Source organism: Phyllostomus hastatus, unplaced genomic scaffold, assembly GCF_019186645.2.
Source record: "Phyllostomus hastatus isolate PE091 unplaced genomic scaffold, TTU_PhHast_1.1 phas_scaffold_12, whole genome shotgun sequence".
Classification (NCBI taxonomy): Eukaryota; Metazoa; Chordata; class Mammalia; order Chiroptera; family Phyllostomidae; genus Phyllostomus; species Phyllostomus hastatus.
The window spans coordinates 10,473,593-10,494,864 of record NW_025334007.1 but is presented as its reverse complement, the minus strand read 5'-3'; the positions used below and the strand labels follow the sequence as shown (position 1 = coordinate 10,494,864).

At 35.8% G+C, this 21,272-nt stretch overlaps 1 protein-coding gene across 6 annotated transcripts in view; it reads left to right on the top strand.

Annotated features, from left to right (window-relative positions):
- CNKSR2 (connector enhancer of kinase suppressor of Ras 2) overlaps window positions 1-21,272 on the top strand; it is a 289,400-nt gene that overhangs the window by 113,456 nt on the left and 154,672 nt on the right. For all 6 annotated transcript variants that reach the window (XR_006787678.1, XM_045855937.1, XM_045855936.1 and 3 more), the window contains exon 5: window positions 2,543-2,584. Coding sequence is in view for 5 of the 6 variants with exons in the window: in XM_045855937.1 (XP_045711893.1) it covers window positions 2,543-2,584 (42 nt within the window). In the remaining variant the exon portion in view is untranslated. The remainder of the gene's footprint in view (window positions 1-2,542; window positions 2,585-21,272) is intronic.

The following is a 21,272-nucleotide window of genomic DNA, read 5'->3' as shown; positions in this document are numbered from 1 at the left end:
ACTTCTCAGTCCTACTCACACAATGCTCAATAACTTCTTTCTATCTTGCACACAATATAATCCAAGCTCATCTTGTGCATTTCCTATCCCAGATCTGGAATCGGCCATTTTTCAAGAAGGCCTGGGAAATGGCAGTTGAAGACCACTAACTGTGTAAAGTTTATTTATTACTAGATTAATCATTGTTTCTATGTCTTCAATAGGTAGAGCTAAGAAAAACAGACATATGTATATACATACATAAGACATCAAGAGACTCTAAAGTTTTTACTTCTTATATATGAATCTGCTTTCTCCCATGCTAAAATTACTTACCAATGACACCAAGAGTGATAAAATGATAGAATCACATAATTGTTCAATTGCTTCACCCTATAAAATACAACAGTTTTAGCAAAACAACAGAATAACAACACTACTACCAACAAACTCTGTGATTGCTGAAAATAGCATAATATTTTGTTACACAGTTCTTTTGGTTATATTACAGTAGGGATGTGCAAGTATAGTATTATATTTTAAAGCAACTTGAGCCCTGGCTGATATGGCTTGGTTGATTGAGCACGGACTGTAATCCAGAGGGTCGCTGGTTCAATTCCCGGTCAGGGCACATGCCTGGGATATGGGCCAGGTCCCCAGTTGGGGGTGTGCTAGAGGAAACCACACATTGATGTTTCTGTTCCTCTCTTCCTCCCTCCCTTCCCCTCTCTCTAGAAATAAATAAATAAAATCTTGAAAAAATCATGAGACTTGAAATAATCTGTGTGAGCATTTTATCACTAGCAGGATATACATTTAGATCATATTTACCTTTTTCCTTGAGAATCCCTTTGAAGTTTGAACATTTACTCGTATTCTCCAATTCTAAGAAAGTAGGTAAATAATGAAACTTGCATCCATTACAGCTGAAGCAAGTTGTAAAGAAAGCATAGGGAAACTGGGCAACTGCCCAGCTTTTTCCAAATCATCTCTTCCCAGTGTAATTTTGTTTGAAGTTAATTTTTTTTAAAATTAGACCCTTCAAATTCAGACAACAGTACAAGTGCACTTTCCAAATATAAATGTTTTATCTACACCATGGCTCATCTGTACATAATTCATACTTAATTATTATGAGTTGACTTTATGTAGGAATATAGACATAGATATGACTATTTTTGTAACAAACTTCTTCTTTGGCACAGGAGCCCTCAGGATAGCAAGACCCAATCCTTAAGTATTTTTATTAGTTTGTGAAATGAATCAGACCTAAATCTAACTTTAAAAATTCTGCCCTTGATAAGAATATGTACTTCTTCTGACAAGGTATTGTGGTGAAATGGCATTATGAAAAACTATGCTAAGCAAGATTCCTTTTTGTTAAAATTAAGTTCAGGAAAAAGTGAAAAGGACTGTTATTCCTTGAAATATACAGTATGGTGGAATATGGATTTTTTCAAAATTATATAGCCAAATAATAATTAAGTTTATATTCTGAAGTAAAAATTATTTGTTTAATTTTTTTTAAGATGCAGAGCAGTAATTCATAGTTAAAAGGTATATTTATCAATTACTGTATGCCAAATACTGTGCTAAGCCATTTATCTCATTTTCTCATTTAATCCTTACAACTCCTTGACTAGATTTCATAAATTCCCATTTCATAAATTCCTTAAGAAAACTGAACCATAGAAATGCAAACTTTCTAAGCAGAGATCACTTGGCTATGTTACAGCTTATTGTAAGTGTAGCAATTGCAAGTAAAAAGACAATAGTGATTTTGTAAAAATAATTTTAAAAAATTTCAGGGACTCATATTTAGGCAAGAACAATAAACTTGGTGTTTATTAGCAGCATGTACCAATTTTCAATGCATAATGTAAAGTACACTTAATAGCCTACAATAATTAAAATATAAAAGTATTTTTGATATTTTAATGATTATTGAAATAAATATTAGTGTTTCTCTTAATGTCCCAACCTATAATGAATTATCATTTGAAACATTGGAAATATTTCAACAAAAATACATTTATTACATGTAAAACTTTAGATAGAAAATGGTTAAAAAATTTTTCCAAAGTTTGTTTTTATATCTATTTAATATAAATTGTCATTTCTTTTATGTATTTAAAATGGGGGAAAGAAGGGACAGGGGCAAGTCAAGGAACATGTATAAAGGACCCATGGACATGGACAACAGGGTGGGGATTGGCTGTGGGAGTGGGAGGTTGGCAGGGCAGGGGAGAGCAGTGGGGGGAAATTGGGACAACTGTAATTGAACAACAATAAAAAAGAATAAAGGCATTATATTCAGAAAAAATAAATAAAATTAATTAAAATAGAAAACACATTTAAGCAAAAATTGGAATATCCCTGTAACTGACCATAGGAGTAACCATTATGCATATGTTGGCATATAGTATTTCAGATTTTTTTCTCATTATTGCTGCTTCTGTTTCAATTGTCAAGACTTTTTCAAACTGTAGTACAATTCCTAAGCAAGTATTTAGGATGAATGCTTGATTTTTCTCAAAACTAATGTCTATGTTTATTTTTTTAGGATTGTACTGTATATGAAACAGAGAATAAAATTCTTCATGTGGTAAGTATACTTGGATTTATTTCATCTTCATTGGAAAATGTTTTTGTTTAACTAATAATTAATGAAAAGGTACAGCTTATAAAAAAGTGAGCCCTTTATATTTCATAGGAAAAGTACAAAAGAATCAAAACAAGTTATATTAGTTATAATCATTCTATTATATCAGAATAAACATATAATACAATATTTTAAGATTGTCGGATGGATCATGGTTGAAATAGAGTAAAATTAAGAATCTAGAGAAAAGAGAATTTGAAATCAAAATTCTTCATGGTTGATTTGTGACAAGAGATCAAAGAAAAGTATTTTTTTGTATAACAAGGGTAATTCCCCTCTATCATCATTTGGGTGACATAACTCATAAAACAATCAAACTGCCTTTGTTCTGATTCTATGCCCACAAAACAAGCTTCCAAATTTTAATTTGGCAATATTTGTTTAATTAATTAATGACTGCAGATATTTTACTACTAGCAATGGAGTAAAAGTACATTATATTTGTAGAAAGGCATATTCTTTCTTGTTAATGAACATTTGGCTGTTTTTCTTTGTAAATCCATTTCTTAGTTGATGCTCATCTGCCCTAATAAGTTTTTCACCTCTATTAGAAATGAAAAAAATAGAAATGAGTGAAAGCATATATAATAACACTGAAGAAGTTTAGAAATGAACGTAATATATTTATTTTGCATTCCAGCTAGTGATAATTTAAAGATTCTGTTTGATGATGATCAAGACAGTGGATGGCATTAACCAATCAATTCAGCTCAGAAAGTACTTGTATTTTCATGTTTTCATTCCATTTTGCTTGTTGGCCTTTTTATGTAATGGTTACCCAGCCTTCATTAGAAGGTTGTACACTTTTATGTTACTCTTCTCACAATAAGAATTAATTTTTAAAAAAATAATAAAATAGCCCTGGCTGGTGTAGCTCAGTAGATTGAGTGCGGGCTGCAACCCAGGCATCTCAGGTTCAATTCCCAGTCAGGGCACATGCCTGGGTTGCAGGCCATGACCCCCAGCAACTGCACATTGATTTCTCTCTCCCTCTCTCTCTCTCTTTTTCCCTTCCCTCTCTAAAAATAAATAAATAAAAATCTTAAAATAATAATAATAATAATAAAATAGTATACTATACCATTTGGTATATAATGCTGGAATACTCCCTTTAAAATAAATTTTTCAAAAAATATGCTTTTAGATTTTCTGTAGTATAAAAGAAATCACTTAGAGTCTAAAAACTGTGTCAAGATCCTAGTTTACCACTTTCTATTTTAGCAACCTTAGTAAAGTGATTTAACTCTTTTTGAGATTTTGTCCTTTTTTAAGTATATTTTATTGATTATGATATTACAGTTGACCCAATTTTTCCCTCTTTGCCCCCCTTCACCTAGTACACCCCTTCCCTCCAACAATCTCCTCTTTAATTCATGTCCATGGGCCGTGCATATAAGTTCTTTGGCTTCTCTACATCCTATACTATTCTTAACATCCCCCTGTCTATTTTGTACCTACCTATTATGCTTGTCATTCCCTGTACCTTTTTACCCATTCTCTCCCTTTCCCCTCCCAGCTGATAACCTCCAAATGATCTCCACATCTATGATTCTGTTCTAGTTTTGGTTGTTTACTTAGTGTGTGTGTGTGTGTGTGTGTGTGTGTGTGTGTGTTTAGATTCCGTTGTTGACAGTTGTGAATTTATTGCCTTTTTAATGTCCATGATTTTGATCTTCTTTTTTCTTTTTTTTAAAGTTTGACTTTTTTTCTTTATTTTTTTATCATTTATTTATTTATTTTTAGAGAGGAAAGTAGGGGAGAGAGAGAGAGAGATTAATGTGTGGTTGCTGGGGGCCATGGCCTGCAACCTAGGCATGTGCCCTGACTGGGAATCAAACCTGCGATGCCTGGGTCGCAGTCCGCGCTCAATCCACTAAGCTATGCCAGTCAGGGCCTTTTTTCTTAAATAAGTCCCTTTAACATGTTCTGTAATAATGGCTTGGTGATGATGAACTCCTTTGGCTTTACCATGTTTGGGAATCACTTTATCTGCCCTTCCATTCTAAATGATAGCTTTGCTGGGTAGAGTAATCTTGGATGTAGGTCCTTGCCTTTCATTACTTGAAATACTTCTTGCCAGTCCCATCTTGCCTGCATTGAGTTTCGTTTGAGAAATCAGCTAATAGTCTTATGGGAATTCCTTTGTAGGTAACTGTCTGCTTTTTCCTTATTGCCTTTAAGATACTCTCTTTACTTTTAACCTTTGGCATTTTAATTACGATATGTCTTGGTGTGGGCCTCTTTCAGTCCAACTTGTTTGGGACTCTCTGTGCTTCCTAGACTTTATGTCTGTTTCCTTCACTAAATTGGGGAAGTTTTCTTCCATTATTTTTTTTAAATAAATTTTCAACTTCTTGCTCTTTCTCTTCTCCTTCTGGAATCCCTATGATTGAGATGTTGGCACTTTTGGAGATGCCCCAGAGTCTTCTTAGACTATATTCAGGTTTTTTTTTAATTCTTGTCTCTTGTTTTTCTTTTTGGGTGAATGTTTATTTCTTCCTTACATTCCCAATCATTGATTTGAATCCCAGCTTCCTTCCAATTACTGTTGATCCCCTGTGGACTTTTCCTTATTTCACTTAGCGTAGTCTTCATTTCTTCCTTTATATTGTTGCCGTACTCAACATAATGAATGTGGGACCTCCTGTTCCACAACCACTTCCTCTCCTGCCACACTGCCTCCTCACCTCTCCGCCCAACTCCATGTCTCTGCCCCTCCTACCCTTCTGGATAAATGTGGCTTCTTTAAATCCTTGGTTATTGGACTTCCATACAGTTCAATTTTCTGGCAGTTCTGGGTATTGTTTTGAGTTTAGTTGTAATTCTTCTTGTGGTTGTGCAAGGAGGTGAAATATTTCTACATATACCTCCATCTTGATCAGAAGTTCCAATTTTGTTCTTTTTTAAGGTAAACTTTAATTATTTTATTTTTTACTTTTTGTTGAGATATAATCGGCATATAAAATTATATTAGTTTCAGGTGTACAGCATAATGATTCAATATTTGTAAGAGACTTTGTTCTTAATTGTAAAATGAGGATATTAATATCTTCTAAGTTTAATAGTTTATAATTCTTTTTGGTATTTATTTGATTTTTTTCATTTCCTTCCTTATATGCACCAGAAAATAAAAAGCCTGAGTTTTGATATAACTTATTTAGAATCAAATTGCAAGTTAGTATGAATGGTCTCATTTTTCGATAGTACTTGGCTATGTGGACTCATACAACTGAGTAGATATTACAGTAGCTTGAGATATGCTCTAGAATATCATCTGAGAATGAGCTGTCTGTCTCATCTCAGACTCAATCCCTGTATCTTTATTTTGTCTGGATGGGAGAAAAGGCAATTGTCAAGAGGAAGGAGAGATTACAACTTATGAAAACCTGCTATATCCTAGGAATTTCACTGGTAAAAGAAGCATCAAGGTATTCTTCAACACCTGGACAAGCTCTAATAGCTTAAGACAGTTGTGAGGTGTGCCTTTTCCTGAAATAGATTTCTATATAAGGATGAGTAAAGAAAAAGAATAGGAAAGAGCAAAGGAAATATTCTCTCATATATTAGAAGAAAATCCTTCTCCATGAAGTCAGTTTATTCATGATATCTATTTAATGCTCTCAATAAGAATCAAAAGAACATTGTTTGTATTAAAATAGAATGCCATCCTATAGAGAAAGTAAGGCCACTATAAGCATAAAATTAACTAGGAAAACAGTCTTTAAAACTAAGAACATAGAAATAGAAATTAAACCATACTGAAAGCAGTAAGAAGCAAAAACTGGATACAGCAGAAAATTAAAATAGTGAGACACAAGGTAAACTTTAATGATATCCATATATTTAGTAAATTAATAAAAACCAAAAAATAAAAGAAGGTAATAACTATAATCAATTAAAGTTAACACACCTTCAAATAATTGTTCTTTTCTGAGGAAGACAGCAATAGGAAACAAAGATATAATAGAATAATTTAAGAATGGAAATTGTGAAATTTTGATTACTCAGCAAAGTGAGAAAATTTATTGGAAAGATAACATTTTCAAGATATTTTTCATAACACTTTACAGTTTGTATGGCAAGAAGCAACTCTACATTCATTCAACCAATGGCAAGAAGAAATGAGAGGTTTTGACTTCAAAGAAACAAAAGCTAGATTGTATTCAGCTATCTACTCTGAAACCATAACTACCAGAAGACAATAGAACCAAATCCATAATCCTTTGAAGAAAAGTAATGACCAGAAATGTTTATATATAACTGAATTATTCATGTATAAAAGCAACAGAAAGATATTTTACATCAGCAAGGTCATTAATGTATTCTTTTAAAAATGTATTTGAAATGTATTTGTTTACCAAATAAATGAAGTAAAATATTAATTCCAGAATTGGAAAGTTATTGTAGCAAAAGACAGGAGAGGAAACACAACCAGATGAGATGATGTTGTAGTTCATTCATGCTGCTATAACGAAAATCCTGTAGACTGAGTGGTTTAAACAACAAACATTTCTGACAGTTCTGGAGGCTGGACAATCCAAGATAAGAGTGCAGGCACATTTCATGTGTAGTGAGGGCCTGTTTCCTGGTTCATAGATGGTCCTCACATGGTGGAAGGAGCTAGGGGGTTCTCTTTTATAAGAACACTAGTCCCATTCAAGATGGCCCACCCTGATGACCTAATCACCACTCAAAAGCTCCACTTATCAAATATCATCATATCCAGGATTAGGTTTCAGCATATAAGGTGAGGAGGAAGGACACAAACATCGAGTATACAGCAGATGGTAAGAAATAAAAAAGAAATTGAGTGTTAACTACTATCTTTAAGATGAAGTTTGTTAATGATAAATTTAAAAAAATAATGCAAATTTCACTAGGTTTATATATTTTTGTAAGAGACAAGCTCTGCATCCCTAAATTAAATCACAAAAACTACCACTACTTTACAGCAGCAATTATTCTCAGAAAACAAGGATTTTGTATAAAACAATAATGAAATACAAGTTTTTACCTATCAATTCATAAACAAACACACACACACAATTAGCACTCACTAAAAATATCCAAATGCTGTGAAAAATCTGATGAAATTAAAGTGGACATACCTTACTGCTAACCATATACATTCATAAAACCTTTTAAATCTTAGGCAATTTCAAGGCTCAGAAACATTACTACTAACATTTACACAGGATTTACAATATGCCTCAGGCACTATTTTAAGTGTTCTATATTAACTTACTCATTTGGTTCTCATAACATCCTTATGATACAGGTATTATTACTGTCATCTCCAGTTTACGGATGAGGAAACTGAAGCACAAAGATGTTAGATAGCATTCCCGAAGTGACACAGTTAGTAAGGATTTAAGATAGGATTTTAACTCAGGGAATCTGGCTCCAGAGTTCATATTCCTATGCCATGTTGGGAAACTAGTCTAAAAATAAATTCCAAAGCACAATAATGTTTTCTATAGAATGTGTTTGTAGTAATATTACATAAATAATGAAAAATAAGAAATATAAAGTAATACTTCAGTAATGTGTGGTACATTCACATGATGAAATATTTACTATTTATAGTTATAATTTGAAATTTTATTTGTGAATATATAATTTATGGATAAAGTATATTTATAAACATATCTGAAATATTTGTGTGCCAATGTTAAAGGAAGGATTCTAAATGACAATGTTAAGTAAAAACCAGATTAAAACCATTATAAACACAGAATAAATCATCACAGTTGAAAATTGAAAAGGAAATACTCTATATTAATATTTATTGCATTTTCTTGGTAAGATAATATCTTATTTTTTGGTTTGTTTCAAATATCTTCACAGTTTTCTTTAGTTTGCTTTGCTTTTATCATGAAAAATTTAAAAGTACATATTTATTCTAGTATAGTTATAATCCCAAAGGCTTTTTAATGGGTGATTTTATGCTGTATGATAGTGAACTAGTTAATAGTGACTTGAACAATCCCTAGGGCAGATTTCCTGTTTACCTTCCTTATCTTAAAAATTAGAGTTGTTTATGCTTAAAATTAGAAAGTAGTAGACTCTAAGGACCAAAAAGCTGTGTAAAAAAAAAAAGAGGGTTGATTGGTTGCAGTAGTGGACAGAGATGTCTGTTAGCATGAAATAAATGTAAGAATGAAAAAAGGAGAGAACAGCTTGGGTTTCCTTGGAATTTGCCATTAAAAGTAATGGAACAGACAACCAAGTGTAACCATAAGGGACAAAAGAAAATGCAGATAATCAATGTACTCTGTATATGAGTGATTGTTGACTAATGATAAATACTAATAATATATTTCATCTCTATTGATCTGATGTTTCTGTCTCCATTAGGCTTTGTCCTTGTTACACATTGCTGGGCATGTTGCAGCTCATCTGTTTTTGCTCTGCTCAGAGCCTTGTTTTATATAGTAAATCCATTATAGAGAATCTGGAGTTCTCTTCAGTTCTGTACTCTGCTATTGCCTCACTCCCAACATTCACCACAGTCTTTGAATGTGGAGAAATACTCCCAAGAAGCCTTTTCAGACAGTGTGCTTTAGCAGACTTCCTCTCCTTGTCACAGCCCTGCTTCTCTCATTGGTGAGCCTGGAATACTTGTCTGCTTCAATAAACTCGTAGAAATCCCAGGACAAGTATGATCATTAAAGTCAAAATATTTAAATCAGATTGTACTAAGCTCAAGTACACCTTTTACATTAATCAGCAGTTTGGTCTTATATATGGTGCTTGCTTGGTACTAGCAGTTTACTCCCATCATTTGAATAAAGATATTGGGAGAAATAAATAGTGATTGCCTATTTTATTGTTTTAGTATTATCTTTTCTTTGCATACTACTTTACAGAGCATTCTCATAAATGTTCTCTTTTCTCACTCTCTTTTCTCTCCAGGCTATTTTTCTTCTTATTTAGGTTTGATCATGAATTAGGCTTATTTCGGCATGCTAACTATTTGTTTTATTTCATAAGCATTCTGTGTAAATTTTTTCTTTTTAAAAATGAGTTCTTTATTCCGAAACTTCATCTGGGCTGAGATTACTGTGCCTTCTCTGCTTTGTAAACTAGAAATGGCTAAAAGTGCACAGAACCAGTAGATAAGTCTAAGAGAAAAAGGATGAAGGAGAAAATAAAGAGCTCATTTTAGACTCTGCCACACAATCTTATTTCAAATCATTTATGTAAACATAGCTTTCCTCTCCTAATTATTCCAAGCCTTGAAGAAAGAAGCAGCAACATGTCCCATAATATAAAATAAAACGATCATGTTAATATCTTAACTTTAGTGATTTCTTGAAAACAGTGGTACTCTAATAACTTCATAAAATAATTTTACATTGTTTTGCAGAAGGTGTCTGATGCTGTAAAAAGGCAGCTTTGTCAATTACAGCTACACTCTTCTCTTAGAGCTGTGGTCTTGGACCATTGCAAATTGAATTTTTTGGGTATGGTTGACATTTTGGTTGTAACTGTTGCATATAAATTGTGGTCAGTGTCATTAAAATATGAATTATAATACTGAGTTTTGTACATTGAAAGCATTAAGATGCTTCTTTAGTTTTGTAGATGAAATCACCCTTCTATCCTGGGCCTCTTCATTGTCTTTGTGGTCAACCTAAAAAAGGTGCTAACACTATTACTGAAATAAGCATTGGCTTTTTGTGTTGTTTTATATTATCTTCATATCTTGACACTTTGGTGGTTAATTGCCTTATAAATTATTTTAACTGTAAATTAACTTCTCCAAAATCAATATCCTATGCAAGAAAGAAGAAATCCAGATAGAGTATGATGGAGGTAGAAAATGTTTGTCTTTTCTGGGACAAAAAAAGAATGTGTGTATACTAAAGGGAATATGATCACACATAAGGAATTGAAATAATCTGTTTTTAGTGTGTCTATTATGATTTGGTTAGGCGGTATGTAAGTTGGTATATTTATGTTGGTGTTCTTGCTAACATTACATTTGCTAAGCACATTATGTCTTATTAAATGCTTTTATATTCATACTGACTCTGAGAATACAGTCCTTGTTCTCAAAGAATATTTGTTTTTGTTGGGGAGTCAGAGGCAACAGTAATGTAACAGAAAGTGCACCAATTCAAAAGTTAAAAAGATTTGGTGTCCTGACCCCATTTTGTCACTTACCAAGCTGTGCACAAAGTAAATTAACCTCTCTGATTAAGTTGAAGGATTGAAACATCTGTGGTTTCTAAGGGGTAAATGCCATAATTCTTTGGTGACTAACTCACAAAATCAGTAGAAAACAGTGTGTTCACATTAATTGAAGGACTGTCTTCATCTGATACCATTCTTTTTTATGTATTTATTTTTAAAATTGTTGTTCAAGTGCAGCTGTCTGCATTTTCCCCGTACCCTAGCTATCCCCACCTCCCTCCCCTGATTCCACCCACCCTTGGTTTTGTCTGTGTGTCCTTTATAGTTGTTCCTGAAATCCCTTTCCCCCCTTTATCCCCTCCCACCTCCCCTCTGGTTACTGTGAGGCCATTCTTTATATAATCAAAGACACTATGGACTTTTTTAAAACTACATTTGTAGTCACTGTAAATGTAAAGACTTCTTCAATAAAGTCATTGAATTCATCTGAAGATAGAAATCACGAAGTAACAAAGGAAGTTTAATCTAAATAATTATTAAACTATGATAGAGGAGTACCTATACAGATGTAACATGCCCTAGGACTGTACCTAAGGCAGGACACTATCCCCCAGGCTGCTGTCAGAACTCATTGGAGCAGTAGGGTTGCAGCTTCACTGGGTTGTGTAAGTCAGAGCTTGTCCACAGTTGCCAGGCAAGCAGGAAACAACCTTCTAGGATACAGACAAGTGATGCTGGTGGGTGGGCTCACAGAACAAGTGGGATTAAGCTGTGGGTATGAGGCTGAGAGGTTCACAGGATGGTGGTCAGTGAGCCCAGGCTGATGCTGCGAGGTCACTGAGGGACTGCATGGTCTGGGAACCACTGGATTCCCCACACACATGCATCACTGTACATCATTCAGCAGGAGCAAGAAAAAGCAAAACACAGTGCAAGGGAACCTGGAGAAGAGGCCTCCTTCCCCTGCAATGTCCCTCTAGCTCCCTCTACTGACAAAAACTTAACATTATGCTCACTGTAAAGTGGAAAGGGCTTGAAGAGCCCTGTCCATTAACACAGAGCAAGCACTGAATGGTGTATATGGCTGTAAGAGCCAACAAATTCATAACCAACACAATGCGTTTAGCCCTTTTCTCCATAAAAGCACAGATGGCAACTTTGAATTTCTCAGCTATAAGGGAAGACATTGCTCCCAGATCTCTACTTTTTGTTCCCTATTTGCCCATAAACTGTATATATAGTGCCTAGATTTTCCAGAAGCTCATACAATTATAATGAACTGCTTCACTCCTGCTATTTGAACCTGAAGTTAAATGAAATAATCTTCCTAACAACCTACATTTTAGTTGAGCCACTGATATGTCTAGACCCTTGTTAATCTTGAGCCCAGAAAGGAGCATGCCCTCTAATGAGTCCCCTTTCATCTGCCTGGGGACTCACTGCAAACCTACCTCACTCTGTTTCCTGCCTCTGAGAGAGCAAGCAGATAGAATGCAGATTTTTCCCAGATATTGTTCTGGTTTCCAGCTGACTGTTTCCCTCTGAGAAATCAGAATAAGTGTGGAGCGACTTGTCCCACTTTCAAATCAGACCAAGATGTCTAAGGGCATTAGTTGAAAGTAAGTTACAAGTTTCAAGGGTCCACTTCTTGCTCATCGATGTAGGCACACATTTGGGACCCATGGTTTCTCACTGGTCCAGTACTGACTTCATCATTCCTAGATGATGATTATTTTGAAGTGTTATTGCTTCTTTTCCATTATCAGGTACACAAGGGCTACATGCTTAATGACAGTGATGTCAAAGACAAAGCCAAATGTGCCACCAGAAATACTCCCCCAGGTTTTGAAATCCTTGAACATAATAGTTGGCATTTGAATTGTGTAGCAGATACTTTGTGAGTGTTGAATGAATGAATGGCTTAATGAAGTGGTGGTGGTGGTGGTGGTGGCTATGGCTGCTGGCAGAGGTGACAGTGACAGTGGTGGGAATGGTGGAGGTGTGGTTTCTTTTCAGTTCACTAATTGTTTTGTTGTGTTTTTTTCCCCTCACCATCAGAGTTTGAAACCTAAAGGGATTTCAGAGTTTTCTAGGCTTTGGTGGAACAAAATTCATGATCTTTATTTATTTGCAACTTCAGTTGCTTTCTGAAGCTATTGAAAACATAGTGTTTTCTCTGTATACTGATATAATTTTCACATTGGATTAAAATTGAAATTGTATTCTATTATATTAGTTTTAAAGTTTAATTTTTTCATCAATTCTCTATTTATATGAGCAACAAATTCTTCTCATGTTGGGGGACATGTATATAGAATAATATTTTGGAATACCAGTTTAAATAGTGAACCATCATAATCAAAGGTATAATATTGGTACATCCACAGAGATCTGGCAAGTACTAAGACACTAAGAATACTGTATTTCCAAATGAGGCTTATATCACTTAGAGTTCTTACTATTTAATATTAGAATAAATATGTAATATTTTCTAAAATACAAAGTCTCTCTTGTTCACCAAGTACGATGCAAATATCATCTTAAATTAGTACAAAGTTGTATTATTTAAAATACTAAAAACTATTTTTAAAAATATAATAGTTGAAACTTACATATTAATTTAAAAAGTAAAAAGTAGTATCTGATAAATTCAGTGATAATGAAAGAATGCTGTTCAGAGATAATGAAGGATGCTATCTGTTGTTATTGGTTAATATATCAATGTAGGGTTGCTCATTTTCTTAATCTCCATAGTGACTAAATGTTGCTTTTACAACTGTTTCAAAATCATTATTTAGTTCATACTAATCATGCTATGCTCAGATCATTTTCCCCTTTAGAACTTTTACATTTGGGTGAACCAACCATGCACACATATGCAAATAGATATAAAATATAATGTCTATATATAGAATGGCATATGAACACTTTCCATTTTATTCTGAGAATATGTTGTATTAATTATATTTTTATTTTAAATTAATATAAACAACTGGAGAAAAATCATAATACCACTAACCCCAACCCTTGATACACTTCTGTTTTAAAAGGTTCCTAATAGTCAGAGCTAACCCTATCTGTAACTTGTATTCAGTCACTAATTCTTTTTTTGCCATCTTAGATAGAATATAGCAGAATCCAGAGGATCATTTATTATATCCATTGCCCTTTTATGTTCCCTTTAGCATTACTAAAGGCATATTATTTAGTAGGCTTTAATTTTAGATTCAAATTTTTCTGCTGTTTTTAGAGCTAAAGATAAATAAAATGTAAAATCTTTTAGTATAAATATTGCAACAATAGCAGAAGAATCCCCTTTGTACCAGTGGTTATTAGTCATCTTCTATCTAGAATAGAGTGATCCTCTCGCTGCTAAAATTGCTTTAAGTTTCTGCAGAATGTCCTTCACAGTCTCAGTTCTACTACTCCTTATCTAAACTGTATTCTAAAGTGAAATGTTTGCAGGATCACCTTATATTCCATTACACTATGTAGTTTAAATGTGTTATATAATATCCATTTAATACAGACATACGTTTATAACAATAGAAAATGAAATTCATCAGCAACAAGTTGAGATTTAAGGATCAAAATAAAAGATGGTAAGCACAATGATTAAGAATTCAAGTCCTACTTCTACCAAGGCAATGACCTTGTTCTGTTTTTTTTACCTTGCTTTCTCATCTGCTAAACTAGCTATAATACCTACTTCAGGGAGTTGTTATAAAGATAAATGAGATGATGAATATGAAGTATTTAGCATTGTGCCACATACATGGTAGGTGCTCTATAGTACTGATGTTAACTTACAATAATAAAAAATATATTTTCCTTGTTAATTTTCTTTTTCTAGAATACACTATTAAGTAACAATAGATAATTCTTTTAAAATGATAACAATATCACATGGATTCACTGAATGAACAAATTTACTTTCTATAAGAACATGGTAAATAATGTCCCTGGGACTTCACCATTCTAGTCTTTTTATTGAATTTATTAGGGTGACATTGGTTAATAAAATTAGACAGGTTACAGGTGTACAATTCTATAATACATCATCTGTATATTGTATTGTGTGTTCACCACCCCAAGTCAAGTCTCCTTCCATCACCATTTATCCCTCCTTTACCCTCTTTTTAACGTGGTTCTCTGCAGTGGCTTGATGCCACTTACAGTAATAAGTGTAGAATTAGCATATAAAGCCAGGTCATTTTGTACCCCTTATAATTGGCTTATTTAGTCATTTTCCAAATGCTGCAGTATAAAACATTCCAGTGCTTGATCTCTAAAATAGATAGTAAGGTTCTAGTGGAATTTCTTTTCTAAGTCTTTCCATTATTATTTTCCAAGATCTTTAATCTAGTAAATTCTGATAGCTTTGCTGGTAAAGGCAATGTTTGACACATCTTTTGTATTCCCAGCAGACCTAGCACATACCCGGTATTTGGCAAACAGAATTACTCAAGGAAAGGAATCTGAAAAAAAATTATTTTCAACTAAACACAGTGGATTTAAGTGGTATTTTCTTTTTTGTAAAAATGTCTACAGTCTATTATTTCTGCCTTTTTTCCTTCTACCCCATTTCTAAGTGCTTCTAGTGTGTGAATAAGAGAGCTACTATTGCTCATCACCAGGTGTCATATGAGGCCCTAACTGTTGTAATGCACACATGTTAAACCATTTATACTACTTCCGGCCAAGACAGAGGTAGGTGGACGCACCGTACCTCCACACACAACCAAGATTGGAACAACAACAATTTAGAGGAAGAATAACATCCAGAACTGACAGAAAATTTATCTGAATGGGAGACGGACAGCCAAGAAGTTGAAATAGACCCGTTCATCCAGACTTGTAGGAGGGGCAGAGACGAGCAGCCTGGCGCGGGTCATGGGTCGCAGTGCGGAGAACAGGGAGAATTGGGTGCACAAGGCAACCGGGAGCACGTAAGGCATCTGGGGCACACAAGATGGCAGAGGGGGGACCCTGAGTACGAAAGCAGCAGCTGGCAGACCAGTGAGGGGGCGATTGTGGAGCAGGGCAGAGCGCACAACCCAGGATCCCAGGGAAGGGACTGAGGTCCCACAGAGAACAGAGCTACCGCCATTGTTCCCTTTCAGCCCTGCCCCCACAAACAATGTCACAATCTAGCGACTGGGGTGCCCAGCCCTGGTGAACACCTAAGGCTCTGCCCCTCACCATAATAGGATCAACCAGACCAAAGAAAAAAAAAGAGAGAGATGGAGATGGCTCAAACAGAAGAACAAACCAGTGCCCCAGAACTTATCCTTTTGAGCAACCAAGAGATAGCTAACCTATCAGATGCACAGGTCAAAACACTGGTGATCAGGAAGCTCACAGAATTGGTTGATTTTGGGCTCAAATTAGATGAACAAATGCAGGTTACCATAAAAGAAATGAAGGAAAATGCATAGGGAACCAATAGTGATGGGAAGGAAACTGGGACTCAAAACAATAGAGTGGACCAGAAGGAAGAAAGAAACAACCACACAGGAAAGAATGGAGAAATACGAAGTCAAAAAAACGAGGAGAAGCTTAGAAACCTCCAGGACATCTTGAAATGTTCCAACATCCAAATTATAGGGGTACCAGAAGGGGAAGAGGTAGAACAACAGACTGAAAACGTATTTGAACAAATAATAAAGGAGAACTTCCCCACTCTGGCAAAGGAAATAGACTTCCAGGAAATCCAGGAAGCTCAGAGAATCCCAAAGAAGTTGGACCCAAGAAGAAACACACCAAGGCACATCATAATTACACTAGCCAAGGTAAAAATGAAGGAGAGAATCCTAGAAGCAGCAAGAGATAAGGGGACAGTAACCTACAAAGGAGTTCCCATCAGACTGTCAGCTGATTTCTCAAAAGAGACCTTTCAGGCAAGAAAGGGCTGGAAAGAAGTATACCAAGCCATGAAAGACAAGGACCTATATCCCAGATTACTCTATCCAACAAAGCTCTCATTTAGAATGGAAGGGCAGATCAAGTGCTTCTCAGATAAGGTCAAGTTAAAGGAGTTCATCATCACCAAGCCCTTATTATATGAAATGTTAAAGAGACTTATCTAAGAAAAGAAGATTTAAAAAAACATGTATAGTAAAAAGACAGCAAACTCACAATTATTAACAACCACACCTAAAGCAAAACCAAAAGAAACTAAGCAAACAACTAGAACAGGAGCAGAACCACAGAAATAGAGATCACATGGAGGGTTAGCAACAGGGGAATGGGAGGAGGAGAGAGGGGGAAAAGGTACAGAGAATAAGTAGCATAGATGGTAGGTAGAAAATAGACAGGGGGAGAGTAAGAATAGTATGGGAAATGTAGAAGCTAAAGAACTTATAAGTATGACACATGGACATGAACTGAAGGGGGGAAGTGGGTGGGAGAGGGTGTACAAGGTGGAGGGGAGTGAAGAAGGGAAATAGGGCAACTGTAATAGCATAATCAATAAAATATATTTAAAAACATTTATATACCTCCATTACCTTCCTATTTATCAATACATTGGACTCTTTTGAAATATGCTTCAATTTGTAGAAACTAGAAAGGGTCCTTTAGAGCATACAGATTTAGTAACCTTCAGATTATTATGCAATCCAAGTATCCTTATATAGAAACCCTTCAGAATTAATGTTATTTCCCCCCTTGAGATAAACAGAAAACAAGAATGAAGATGTAACCACATATGGGAGGAAACAAATAGTTAAAAGATTTAAATCTACCCAAATGTGTTTCTCTTCCTAAGAACAGCATTTTGAACTGTAGCCAATTTTGGTATGTAAAGTCCTGCCATTCTGTCCTTTTTCCCATGGCTGCTAATGAATATTTTCCAGAGGAGTTTAAAAAAAAAATGGGACACCAAGACTGGGATCCCAGGATGAGTGACATAATATATGAGACCCAGTGCAAAATGAAGATATCCAGACCCTTGTTCAAAAACAAGAATTCCAAGATGGCAACAGCATAGCACAGTACTAAGTGCAAGACCTTGTGCTACTGCACAGGTCACACCCTCATGAAGCTGTCCCTTGAGGCTCCCGTGTTTGGGTGGGAAAAGTGGGTGTTCTTGTTGGCATTTTGGTTAACTCTTCAGGGTAATTTGTATCTGAGAGTACTGAGACTTGAACATGAGAAAGAGAAAAAGAGCTGTGAACTTGCCATCATGACGACCATGCAATGTGATTGCTGGTCATTGTAATATGATCAACAAGGTTGTGAAGTTAAGAATAATGACATAATTCATCCCAGAAATAACAATTGAGTTTTTGGAAAGTAGAGAAACCAATAGGGAGAGAATAAACATTTATTAGTGTCTTTTCATATAAGCCATATGACTCCTTTTATTTCATTTTATTTTATTTTTAATATATTTTATTGATTATGCTATTATAGTTGTCCTATTTTTCTCCCCTTTTTTCCCCTCTTCCCTGCACCACCCCTCCCACCAGCATTCCCCCCCACCTCACTTTAGTTCATGTCCATGGATCATGCATATAAGTTCTTTGGCTTCTCCATTTCCCATACTATTCTTAACCACCCCCTGTCTATTTTATACCTACCATTTATGCCTCTTATTCCCTGTACCTTTTCCCCCATTCCACCCTTCCCCCTCCCTGCTGGTAATCTTCCACATGGTCTCCCTTTCTGTGATTATGTTCCTGTTCTAGTTGTTTGCTTAGTTTGTTTTGGGGTTTTTTTTTTAGGTTCGGTTGTGGATAGTTGTGAGTTTGTTGTCATTTTACTGTTCATATTTTTTAATTTCTTTTTCTTAGATAAGCCCCTTTAACATTTCGCATAATAAGGGCTTGGTGCTGATGAACTCCTTGAACTTGACCTTGTCTGGGAATCACTTTATCTGCCCTTCCATTCTAAATGATAGCTTTGCTGGATAGAGCAATCTTGGGTGGAGGTCTTTGACTTTTATGACTTCAAAAACTTTTTTCCAGCCCTTTCTGGCCTGTAAGGTTTCTTTTGAGAAATCAGCTGATAGCCTTATGGGGACTCCTTTGTAGGTAACTGTCTCCTTTTCTCTTGCTGCTTTTAAGATTCTCTCCTTATCTTTAATCTTGGGTAACTTAATGATGATGTGCCTTGGTGTGTTCCTCCTCGGGTCCAACTTCTTTGGGACTCTCAGGGCTTTCTGGACTTCCTGGAAGTCTATTTCCTTTGCCAGATTGGGGAAGTTCTCCTTCATTATTTTTTGAAATAAATTTTTCATTTCTTGCTCTTGTTCTTCTCCTTCTGGCACCCCTATGATTCAGATGTGGAAACATTTAAAGTTGCCCTGGAGGTTCCTCAGCCTCTCCTCATTTTCTTGAATTCTTGTTTCTTCATTCTGTTCTGGTCGAATGTTTATTTCTTCCTTCTGGTCCAAACCATTGATTTGAGTCCTGGTTTCCTTCCTGTCACTGTTGGTTCCCTGTACATTTTCCTTTATTTCACTTTTCATAGCCTTCACTTTTTCCTCTACTTTGTGACCATACTCAATCATTTCTGTGAGCATCCTGATTACCAGTGTTTTTGAACTCTGCATCTGATAGGTTGGCTATCTCTTCATCTCTTAGTTGTATTTTTTCTGGAGCTTTGATCTGTTCTTCTATTTGGGCCAACTTTTTTGTCTTGGTGCACCTGTTACTAGTAAGGGGTGGAGCCTTAGGTATTTCCCAGGGCTAGGCAACCCGCATTTCTGTGTTATGGCACTGTATGTGGGAGAGGGGTCTGAGAGGGAACAATCCTGCTTGCTCCACTCTCTGCCGGTTTTCAGTTACTTCCCCCACTACCCACAAGCAAATTGGGCCTTTCTGGTGCTGATTCCAGGGTGGGTGGGTTTGTGTACAGGGTCCAGGACCCTGTGGGTCTCTCCAATGAACTCTCCTGTGAGGCTGGGGCCCTGGGTTGTATGGCCTGTCTTGCTCCCCAGTTTTTCTTCCCTGTTTATCCACATGTAAATGTAGGACCACCTGGTCTGCCAGCCACCGCCTTGCCTCATTTGCCATCTGCTACCTTGCCCACCGGGTCCTCCAGCCACCTTGCCGCACATCCTCTCTGCCCCAGCTGCCTGTCTCCACCCCTCCTACCAGTCTGGATGAATGTTTCTTTAACTTCTTGGTTGTTTGACTTCCATACAGTTTTATTTTCTGGCAATTCTGGTATTTTTTTGTTGTTAAATTTGTTGTTTTCCTTTTGGTTGTGTGAGGAGGCACAGAATATCTACCTACACTTCCATCTTGGCTGGAATTCTTCAGACTCCTTTTTAAATAAATTATCCTCACTTGTCATATAAGCCCTAGAAAGTAATTTTTATTATCCTATTTTCTGCATGAGGAAATTGAGCCTCACAGATATAAAATGACTTGGTCATGGCCACACAGCAAGTCACTGGCAGTGTGGTGATTGCCACACCTCTCTTCATACAAAGCCCAGGTTCTTTTCATGGATATTGCCACTGTGCCAGTTGATGTCTGTCTTTAGAGACAGATATCCACCATAAAACTGCAGCTTTGAAAGGCAGATGCAAAAGCAGGAGTGCAAACAAGGAGAGAAATTTAGCCTAGCGGTCTTTGTCATGTGACGAAGATAAACCCTGAAAAGACTGAAACCATGGACCAATTACAGAATGCAGTAAATAAAAAAGAGAGTTCTTTTTTATTCTCCCTGACCAGGCAGAATAAATTGTCTCCCTTGAAATAAGGTAATGCAGTAGTCACAGAATAAATGTACATGTTGGACATGGATAGAAGATAACACCTTAATTGCTACAAAAGAATACCTCCTCCTACAGTAGGGCAAAAAAAAAAAAAAGCAAACAACCCTCAGATGATGGACAACAGTCTCTTTTTCTTTATCCTCACCTGAGAATATGTTTATTGATTTTAGAGAGAGAGTGGAGAGAGGGAGGGGGAGAAAAAGGAGAGTGAGAAAAACACCGATGTGAGAGAGAAACATCAACCCGTTGCCTCCTGTAAGTGTCCAAACTAGGGATGGAACCCACAACCTAGGTATGTGCCCTAACCAGGGATTAAATTCACAACCTTTTGGTATACAAGGTACACTCCAACCAAGTCACGTGGCCAGGGCAACACTAGGCTTCTTTAAGTACGATGAGTGAGTGTCTATGAAACATCCAAGGGCCAGCATATTTTAGGACTATATTCCAAGATTTCTCCTCTCATGTTCCACTTTTTCATGAGTTTAGATGTCTAAGTCTTGATCATACTACTACAGATATGCCCTGTTTTAAATCTTTTGTTCTATATCAGTATGAATAAATTTGGTTTAACTAAAGCCCTAGCTTTCTTTCCTCAGTCAAGCCACTCTAATCATTGTTAAAGCTCATTTGGTCTTCAGTTTATTCAACTCATGTCTATATGTTCTAGGGGTTGTCTACCTAGTGTGGGTAGTACATGGGAGTGGACAAAAAGTCAGAGATGAGTAGGACATGGTCCCTGCTTCAACAGGGCTTCAGAAT